The 10,985-nt window shown below is 37.5% G+C and overlaps 1 protein-coding gene across 1 annotated transcript in view; it reads left to right on the forward strand.

Annotated features, from left to right (window-relative positions):
* Positions 1-9,233, forward strand: part of LOC138399448 (putative ankyrin repeat domain-containing protein 19) — a 28,479-nt gene extending 19,246 nt beyond the window's left edge. Inside the window, exons 7-8 of the mRNA XM_069493860.1 lie at positions 8,771-8,890; positions 9,124-9,233. Coding sequence (XP_069349961.1) covers positions 8,771-8,890; positions 9,124-9,233 — 230 coding nt within the window. The remainder of the gene's footprint in view (positions 1-8,770; positions 8,891-9,123) is intronic.
* The last annotated feature ends 1,752 nt before the right edge of the window (positions 9,234-10,985 follow it).

Genomic DNA, 10,985 nt, shown 5'->3' on the forward strand with positions numbered 1-10,985 from the left:
TTTCTTACATTTCAGCCCATAATAAATAAAGTAATTATGTGCTAAGGATGTTACTGCTACATAGTACAATTCTGGTCATTTGAAGGATCTATTTAACAAGCCAGTGCAGTGTATTACAGAATAAAAAGGCTTGGAAGTCATAAGAAATCAGTTTGGCTTTTGAAGTTAAGTTTAGTTAAAAGTTAAAGAATTATTTCAGATCAACCTATGGCCAAATGTATGATTCTATGGTAAACATGGATGTTTAAAAGTCCTAATAATATGCAGAGAGAAGCAGTTTGGACTGTAGTTTTTTATAACGTGGAACTTGAAAAGAATACTACCTGGAACTCAAAAGTACTAATATAATTGAATTGTCCAGTATAGATCTGCAAGACACATTTTTGGAGAAGGAAAGTCATGGGGAATGGTGAATATGTGGGGCTATGATAGCAATGATTTTGTTTAGTGGTGTTTTAATAAGTATAAATAGTTTTCCAAAACAGAACAGTGCTTTTGTGGCAGCCATGCTCATAATAACATAGCATAAAATAATGATGATGTATTCTAAAGTGAAAACTGTAGAAAGATATGAGAAAGGCCTGACCTCTTAAAAGCAGTGGCTGCATAGTGGTACCAGCACCAAGTGAAAGTCAAAAGACATGTCATCCTGGTTGTTTCACTTTCTATGGAAACTTAGGAAAAAATATTTAATTATTTAATTATGAATGCCTGTGACCTGATTCATAAATATGGTACTAACATCTACCTCTCAGGTATGTGTAATGAACAAATATAGTAAGAAACATGTAAACATTTTGTAATTTGGAAAGTATGTATACAAATGTAAAATAAAATGATCCCAGTTTTATTTAATAACTTAACAAATGTTGGAAGTAGCTTTCTTAAACCTGAAGGCAGTAGTGTCAAGGAAAGAATGGGAAAGTTAGGCAAGTTAGAATGGGCATGTGGATTTCTACTTTGGAGTATGTTAGGTTTCAGCAGGCTATTATTGGAGATACCCTATAAAAATACCATGATTTGGTGTTTGAGATCTTCCTGATGAGATTTTTACATATTTTGATCTTAAACAAAATTTTGATATTGGGTACCACCTATGTGCTAAATAGACACTGAAAATACAAGGTGAGGACTTATGCTGTAGTAGTAGGAACAGAAAAACAAGTAAATAACCAACAATTTTAACTTATTGTATGTGCTTCATATAAAAAAACCCAGAATATTAGATTAGAGAATATTGAGGAAGATTGTAGTTAAGATGAGTGTGGGACTAGGAGTGGAAAATCTGCTGTCAGAGAAGATCTTTCTGAGGGTGATGTTCAAGCTGCCAACTAAAGGATGAGAAGGAGCCAGCCATGAGAAAGTGTAGGAGGAGGATATTTTGGGCAGAGAGAACAATGGATCACATGTGTTCATTACTTTACTCTGAACATCCTGGAAAGACCAGGAAGCAGGAAAAGGAGTAACCATCACAATCATCAATTTTATTTTTATTATTCTAATGTGTAGGAAATAAAATGTGCAAATACAGGCCTGGTATACCTTACTTACATGCTTCAAAAATAAATGCTCTTATTCTTCCCCTTATATTAAGCATCACTGTAGTTCTTGAGGTTATTTTTTAATTGGGAAAGAGTTGCATACCATGTCTAATATTTGTTTGCTTTTATTTAAACATGAAAAAGGAAAGTTTTATACTGTGGTGTTCTTTTATTCAATCATTTTTCCTATAAGTAAAAATTTTATGAAAAAATATTTAGATTTTTCCAAGCTTTGTTTACCTAAATAAAGCAGCTTCAAGAATGTTCAGTTTGTACTCAACAAGACATACTCCAAAGTTTCTTACAATGCTAAGTATAAATTTTAACACTAAAATTCCTATAATAAATATTTAAAATACCTAATGCTGTAAATTTTATAACAAGTATATTGTATTTTTAAAAAATGTTCACTTTTTTGGTGGGAAATGCAGCATACAGTCAGTTATTTTGAGGTTAGTTCCTTGTTGAAATATGCACATAAGTTAATGTTTTGTTTATGTCTGTTTCCAATGGCCTTCCATGCTCTATTTACAGACCCATACACAGATAAAAGATGAGCTTGATCTAGACAGCATATTTGAAGCTCTCTATTGAAAGGTTTTGGTTTTCAATACATGCTTCTCTTAGTTTTATGTGTAATTAATTTTACAAAAGGAAATCCAAATATTTTTGAAGAAAGTGATTAGAAAATTTTAATGTAACTTATTATTATTTTTAACCGAAACTCATATTGATGTTAATTTTAACAGAGTATCTCAGAGAGTCTTTCACAGAATGATCTTAGGCATTCATTTGAGCCTGCTGATCAAAAAGGAAGAAACACAATAAATGCACAAGAAGAAGGTAAGAACTGTATTTTCCTAAAAAATATATTTTAATTCATCAAATCTAGGATTCTCAGTTTCTATGTGTCCTGAGGTGATGCCAATGCTGCTTGTCCTTGGACCACCCTGAATAGCAAGGGTATAGACATCCCTGTAGGGAAATCTGTAGGAAGAGCCATTGGAGAACAGTACTAACATATGAGAGAAGTAATATTTTGGTCTTATCTCAGAGCATGCTTATAGCTGGAGGGAAAGGAGCAAAAAGATGAAGAAATCAAAATAATAGATCCAAGACATTGCTAAATATAGAGGAAAGGAGGGGTGGAACTAATCAGTCCAAACAATGGAGACCTCCCAGCTGGAGATTCCTTTTGTAAAGGAAGAATAATTGTGAGTGGGCATAGGGGCAGGAAAGAAAGAAGTTAGCTAGGTAATTTTGCAGTTTCTGATGAAGAAACTTGAGAGAACTCACTTCAGACGGATTCAGGAAATTTGCACTCACACGTAAGAGGAGATTATTGCTGCCACAGAGATTACTGGAAGCAGAACGGAGTGTGAGAATTGGAGTAAACCACAGTGATTCATTTCTCCTCCCCATAACTGTCAGGCATCAAAGATGTTTGTTGCATTGATATTAGTTAATCAAATGAGACTAATTTGAACATAGATGAGTGTTTTGTTAAGAGAGCTAACATTTTTCCAGCTGTTACTTAAAATCCCTCAATAGATTAATGTGATATGCACAAAGACACTAATTTTAGAGATGATAAAATTATATGGCTGATTTCATGAACTTTACTGTCATTTTCAGTGAATACTGCAGTGCTTTGGAAACATAAAATGTTATTAACATCTAATAATTCTGTGGTGATTCAGTTCTTTCCTTGTGGATAAATGTTTCACCAGCTCCTCAGCTCCACCTCAGAGCATCAGGCATTAGATTCGATCCCTCGCATGGGCAGTTTACAGCAGGGCTCCCACCCTGTGAGAATCTAATGCCACCACTGCCCTGACAGGAAGCGGAGCTCAGGCTGTGGTGTGAGAGAATGGGAGTGACTGTAAGTACAGGTGAAGCTTCCCTTCCTCACCTGAAACCCACCTACTGCTGTGCCGCCCTGTTCCTAAGAGGCCACAGACCAGTACCAGTCCGAGGTCCTGGCGTTGGGGACCGCAGGTATAAATGATCCTTGTGTGTTGCATTAAAGATATGCTGTAGGCTTCTACCATCAGCCTTGTCATTTATCTTCTTGGAGTGATGATTTGTTCCTCTGATTACAGATCACTCTTCACATTGGTATATGTGCACTTTTCTGTTTGAGTTCTTTTCATCTGAAACATAATCTCACTTTGGAAATTTTAACTGCATATTGCATTAAACCTGTATTCCTATTTTCCTTCAGCTTATTTCTGTCACATTGCTGTCTGCACCAAAATATAAATAAATAATTAGAAAGGAAAAACATCCCCAAACTTAAAGTAATTATTTCAAAGCCAAGCTTGAGGATTTAGCTCAATACTAACTCTCCATGACTGTAGGTTTGGCTTTGTCATGTTTACGTTTACATAATCTTTTACATTACTTATATGTACCTTTTGTTTTTTAGTGTCTCCTGAGAAACATCATCAGTTGAAGGTAATAACATTTATTTTGTCATCTGGAATTATTCACCACACATTGTATGCAATATACATACTTATGATACACTTGTTTTCAAAGGCCACTCAATGTTCCATTATAATGAAAGCACAAAAAGCAGAACAAAGGAAGAAGGCGCAAGCATCCGGACCAGGTAAATTTGTGGTTGTTGTTGCTGCTGTTTAGAGACAAAGTTTTGCTCTGTCACCCAGGCTGAAGTATATGGCTAGATCATAGCTCACTGCAACTTCAAATTATTGGACTGAGGGGGTCTTTCTGCCCCCATTAAGTTCCCAGTTTGGAATCCCTGTCCCTGTTAGGGAATTGACAGAGGTGAATTATGAGACTCCACAATTTCTCCAGTGTTTCAGATGCTTTTGGAATTCTGATCTTTACTTAGAAGAACGTATTATGTTAACATGTCATTCATGTTTTAACTTTAATTATTTCATCTTATTGTTGTTACACTGATGATACTAAGGCAGTCAGATGTTCTGATTAGCAGACTGTATGTGTGGGTGTGTGTAGGGTGGTATTTTACATTATGGAAAATGAGGAAAGTAATTATCATTCCTTCATGACTATCTGGTAGACACAGTCTTTAAAAACAGTGATCCTGAAACTTTTTCGCATCAATATTCTTTTGTAGTATAAAAAAATATTGTGTAGAAGTAATCAGCACTGGCAATTAGCTGTGCATCATTCCCATGCACCATGGAAATATTTTACTACATAGGTGTATGGTCATATAAATATTATATAGAATGTTTTCATGTCATAAAATTTTAGTAAAACAGTATACACTGTATATGCATTGTGCAACAGTTCTTATTTGCTGAACATTATTCTTTTGAGACCTATCCATATTGACACAAGTATCCCTGGTATAATTTATTTTAAGTTCTTTATAATATTCCATCACATGAATGTACCACATTTAAATAAAATCCCTGAATCTGGATTAAAAAAGGAACAAATATAAGTAAAAATGACTGGATATTCCTGAGAGCTTTTGTATTCAGTGGGTTGTATCCATTGATATTTACTCTATTGCACATTAAAATAGAAAAATTTAAAACACAAAACCCAGATTTATACATTTATTTATTCAATAGAAATCCACATTACACTGGGCACTGATACTTTATAGCTGAAATACTTCTGGAAACATTCATTCGTTTCAGGCCTGCATTGCCTTTATTTTGCAATACTACCTTGTAATTCATCCCCTTCCATTTATTTACAGGCCCCTGGAATTCATCCTCCCTGTAGCATTGAGAGTAATCTCTCTCCAGTGCCAATAGGATGATGAGAACCACTCCTTAAATTATTAATATTCAAGTACCTTAGAATTTCATATAAGGCTTTCATGATCTGGCCTCTGCCCAACTCTACATCTTTAGCCCTTTCCCTGTCTGCCTTTTCCTCTGGCTTTCCCGGACTGCTGAGAATGCCTTTTTTGCCAGTCCCTCAATTTTAGACAAACACATATGCTCTATCAGGCTTCTCTCCCTTTATTGCTGCTTCCTGGCCTGCTCTCACTTTTTTTCCTGGCCTCTACCCCTTTTCATCTGGCTTACCTCACTCATTAAGTCTCAGCTCAGGCATAATCTCTGGACAAGCCATCCTTGGCACATTTTTATTTTATTCTACCCCTGTGCCAAAAAATATTGAGTAAAATAGATAAAGACTGTTTTTCCAAGGATGTTTTGGGAGATTGTCCCCTACAGCCTAGGTGCAAAGGGAATAGAAATGAAAAGAAATAACTTATAGTTAAGGGGGGAAAGTTACAGTAGAGAAATCAATAAAGCACTAAGGCACCCCTAAGAAAGGAAGTGCCTGTTTATCTGGGGAAAGAGCCAGAATCAAGGAAGACTTCACGTTGCAGTCTGAGTTTAAAACAAATGGAAAGAAATTTGTCAGAATAGTAGAGGAAAGAATTTCAGATATAAGGAACGGAGTGTGCACTGGTAAAGGTGTAAACAGCAACTGTAAATGTGTAAATCATTAAGAAGAGCAAGGTGTATGGAATGTAGTTAAAAAGGTACTACTATGAAGTAGGCAAGAGTATATAGTGTTACTTTACATGTTTTACTGCATTTTGAAATTTTGTTTTGTTTCTGGTGGCATTGTTAATTTATATTGGGTGGATGAATTTGTGATTGGATCTCTGAGATGTTTGTATGCCTTGTACCTGGTGACATCTAGTGCCTCTAGCGCTTTTCAGAAGTTTTAGATAATTGGGTGCATTTGTTAAAGAAGTAAGTAATCTGCTAATGATTAAACTTCATTTAGACTCTCAATATAGTAAATAAAAAGAAATGTAGTTTTCTATCTATTTTTATAAGGAGTATGGCTTTTACTACACCATTCTAAATAGCTCATTTTAACTACATATATGGATTTGACAGCACAACACTTTGTGGCAACATCCAAGGAACAGCAAGACAAGGTGTAAAGAAGTGAAAACATCCAGCCACAGGTATACAAAAGTTTCAGGTTTAATATAGTTTGTTTGCATTAATAATAGGACATAGTCCAAGAGTAATTTCTATTATAATAGCATTTTGTAATCAATAGGTCATAATTTAATATTTAATTTTAAAAAATCTCTTAACTAGTTATAAAACTTAAAACATTCTTAAAATGAAGAGTAACTTATAGCTAATCTCGGCCCTTGGTATGGATGCAAAGGACTTTTGGAATTTTTTAGTTCTCCAGTATTTATAATCTCTTTACGTGATAAGAAAGGTAATATCCAATACTCAATCCTATTACAAAGCAACAGAAATTATGAACAATTTCCCAGTGACGGCCACTGAGTTGGACTCATGTTAACAGAGTAATCATTCCCAATGTTTCAAAATGTACAGTTTGATATCACCAGTCAGTAATGCCGAGGTAAAATATTTCTTCTGCCTTGTGGTTTCTAATTAACTGCAGTGTGTATATTCAGGGAGAGAATGGGGGAGCTTTGACTTGGGGGGACAGGCGGTACATGGGCAACGTATGTAACCTGAAATTCTGTATCCCCCATAATAAGATGAAAAAAAAAAAAAAAAAAAGACTGTGCCTGTGAAGGGAACCCTACCTTGCAGAACAGGGCCCTCAGTGTTAGGGTACAACAGTAAGTTTGAAACTTATTTACACACAGGAAATCAGTAAATGGTCTCAAAATTATTTTATCCACTGTCATTAGTAGACATAAGAATATAGGAGACCTGGACTTAAGCAGACAGCTAGTGTAGGAACATAGCACTGTCATATTATGATATATAATTTGAATTAAAATTTAAGACTTGGCTTTCCTTTCTGTTTGATGTTGATTTTGTCTCCTAACAATGTCAAGTTTGCCCAGTCTCCAGCTATACACCATCAGAAACAGTACTGAAATGCAGCGTAGGGGTTCACTGTTGAAGGTATAGTGAGGTAAAATCTTTTTAAGTGAGAAAGGCCTTGCAATACTACACATTCACTTCTGGCAGGTCTCTAAGATAACAAATTAAGTTAATTCCGGACAAATAGTGAAAAAGTTAAGTTTGCTAGTTGATGTTTTTCTCCTACTGTGGGCTAGGCAAAATTAGTTTTCACTTTGTAGTTACAATCCAGTGATTTGGGAGTGGCTAAAGAGCGATGTAAGAAGCTTAACAGTTAAATTTTAATTATTTCCTAATTTTCTTTGCCCATACTTGATTAGTCAAGATAAAATTACTGTGCAAACATGCACCCTGACGGGACACACAACTGAGAAACCAAACAGGCGCATTAGTCTTCCACGTTTGCATCTGCCAAACGCGTCTCAAGCACTAGACAGAAATAAGGATTGTGGTAGAGTGAATAGATCTGTATGTTCAGGACTTCCTAGTGTGCAAAAGTAGGAGCAAGTGTGGATCAAACAAGACAGAGTAAAGTGGAGAAATAAGTTAAAATTCATGACAGATGGGTTGAACCGGAGGTTTGGTGCAGTTTGTGAATATCGAATTCCTGCTTCCACTGAGGCAGAGTTAGTGCACGATAACACTAAAGGAAGATCAAGCTTAAAACATAATTAAAAACATTATAATTTGACAAATAATATACCAGATCAAGATGATGAGGGTACAACTGGAGTGTCCATCCCTGTAGTATTTCAGACATTTGCTGAACAAAAAGACCTGGGTCTTAGACCTGTGTCTGCATCTCGTTACTGCCAGGTTTTCCCTGTGCAACAGTCCTCCTCCCCTTCTTCCTGGAACATGTTTGAGTCAGGCTCTCCTTATCTAAGCTTGGATTTATTCTAACTGAATAGTGCCCCGTGGTTCTGCACGGCCCTGAACTTGAATGTACCACTTCAAAGGTAGAAAGGGATGCTGTGGGGCCCGTGCACTGAGACTGGGTGAGTGGGACAGACCCAACCCAGAGTGCCCCATTCCAGATGTCTGTGGCCGGGTGGTCCTACTACCAAGCACAGCAGCATGCCAGGAACTATTCCAAGGGGGGAAAATCCCCAGTGCAGGGGGCATGGATGTGCTTAGACCCCCAGAGCCTGGGTTGTGATTCTCCCACTGCATCTGTGCCCACCAGTAATGCTCCCAACACCATGGGGTCTGTAGGTTTTACAGAAAGTGACAGAGCAGTGTCCACCACAGCATGAACCTGCTGTAGAGCACTTTCCTGCCCCAGGACACACTCACAGCTGGCCATGTTCCATTACCAGGTGTGGAATGCAATGTGTTACCACCAAAACCCCAGATACACATGCAGGTGCTCCCCTTTCTTTTTTGTGGCAGGAGATGCAGGATGCATCTATCACACCTCCTTTGATGTAATGAAGCAAAACCCAATGGCCAACTATACCGCTTTGCCCACCAGCATCATGGACCACTCCATCTCCCCTTTTATGAAGAAAGGTAGATGAACTTTATATTCTAAGATGCCAAATATGACTCTCTGATCCCCATGGTCTGCTTAGATTTCCCAGAAATGTTTCATGCTCTGTTATTCATTCTTGCCAGCAACACCACCGTGCAATTCTTGAGAGGCAAACTTCCTGTTTCTCCCCACTCTTGTTGGGGTCCTAAGAGTACGTGCTTACTTCTCCCTGTACTCCTGCAGCAATCACCGAGATTTTTCCTTGTTTCAGGGATGCCTGGGAACTGGAAGAACTATTTTACTATCGCCCAAAATGAAGAATTTGACAAGGACTACCAGAAGGTGGCAGGAAGCACCCTGACCTTCTGCACAGAGATCTGAGAGCAATTTGGGAGTCTGTCGTGGACTTTTGTACTAGATTTTAACCATTTGAGCCTCCTGATCCTGGACACTTAAACCAAAGACCCCCTTCCTCCAATCTGGAGCTGTTCCATACTGCAGATCCTATGCCACGATGATAGTGCTTCATCAAAATATAATCACAATCTGGGCAGAAAATTTTTAATTAAGTTATATGATCATTCGTGTAGACACATATCACATGAAAATGTACTCACCTGTCCTAAGGCAAAATAAAAGTAACTTAATTCCACCACTAGTTTATAATAGTCTGGCTTCCCAGAGGCAAAATTCACGAAAAGAAAGAAATAAATAAGAGTAGAATTTCAATACAAGAGAAAGTGAACACGAGAAACAAAGAGGATGAGAAGTGAGTGCGAGGGAGAATGTGAAAGGGGAATTCGTTTTTATTCTTAACGCTCAAGAATGAGAGACAGAGGATGGTCCAACTCAGTTGGACATTAGATCATGAGATGCAGAGGAGAACATGAAGAATGGCACCCGGTTTTCTGGGTCTCACTCAGGAGGCCTCACGCTGACATGGCCCCAAGACCAAAAAGAAAGGCCACAGCCGGGCAATGGAGTGAGTGATGAGGAACCCAGATGAACAAGGAACTAAGCCCACGTCTGCAGCCAAAACAAGGCTGGAATGCAGAGAAAGATTTTTTTCTTTCAGATGGACTTCTCAGACAGAGAGTAAAAGTCTTAAATTAACTGAAGGGAAAATAAAATAAAATATCTAGTACCGTCTGCATTTTAAGAAAAATTTGAATCTAACTCTGGGAAAAATAATTTTTTGTATTTCTTTGTAAAAGGGATCCTAGCAAAATTGTCAGCATTGCCAGGGTGTTCAGCTACACATATAGTTGTGTTCTGTTTCTTCTTTTTTAAAAAACCTGTGTGAAGAAAGTTATTTGCCATCATTTACACAAGTTATACAAAGATCAGTGCATTATTTTTATTTTTTTTTTATTTTTTTATTTATTTATTTATTTTTTTTTTTCTGAGACAGAGTCTCACTCTGTTGCCCGGGCTAGAGAGTGAGTGCCGTGGCGTCAGTCTAGCTCACAGCAACCTCAAACTCCTGGGCTTAAGCAATCCTACTGCCTCAGCCTCCCGAGTAGCTGGGACTACAGGCATGCGCCACCATGCCCGGCTAATTTTTTGTATATATATATATTTTAGTTGTCCATATAATTTCTTTCTATTTTTAGTAGAGACGGGGTCTCACTCTTGCTCAGGCTGGTCTCGAACTCCTGACCTCGAGCGATCCACCCGCCTCGGCCTCCCAGAGTGCTAGGATTACAGGCGTGAGCCACCGCGCCCGGCCAAGTGCATTATTTTTAAACGGCAGGATTGTACATTTTATGGGAGGGGTGATTTCCATATCACTAAACCATACCCTACAGAAAATTATCTACTCCACCCAGTAACAAAGTAAGCCCTTTTTGCATTCTTTCATCTTTCCACTTTCTAAGATAAGCATGCAAATAATGATGTCAATATTCTAGTGTAGCATTTATGCAGAGTGCTGAGCTGCACTGTAGAAAGATATGGTGAACTGAACCAGTGTGATTCAACAGCAAATAAATTTTTATCAGTGAACACCCACACCAAGTGTCTTAGGTTCACAGTCCAAGAGCTACCTAAAACTTTAGACAGCAAACACATAGTAACTCCCTTTCTGAATACAATAGGGTCTGAGCATATAGGAGGTATGGATAAGAATATAGG

This window comes from Eulemur rufifrons, chromosome 19 (assembly GCF_041146395.1).
Source record: "Eulemur rufifrons isolate Redbay chromosome 19, OSU_ERuf_1, whole genome shotgun sequence".
Taxonomy (NCBI): Eukaryota; Metazoa; Chordata; class Mammalia; order Primates; family Lemuridae; genus Eulemur; species Eulemur rufifrons.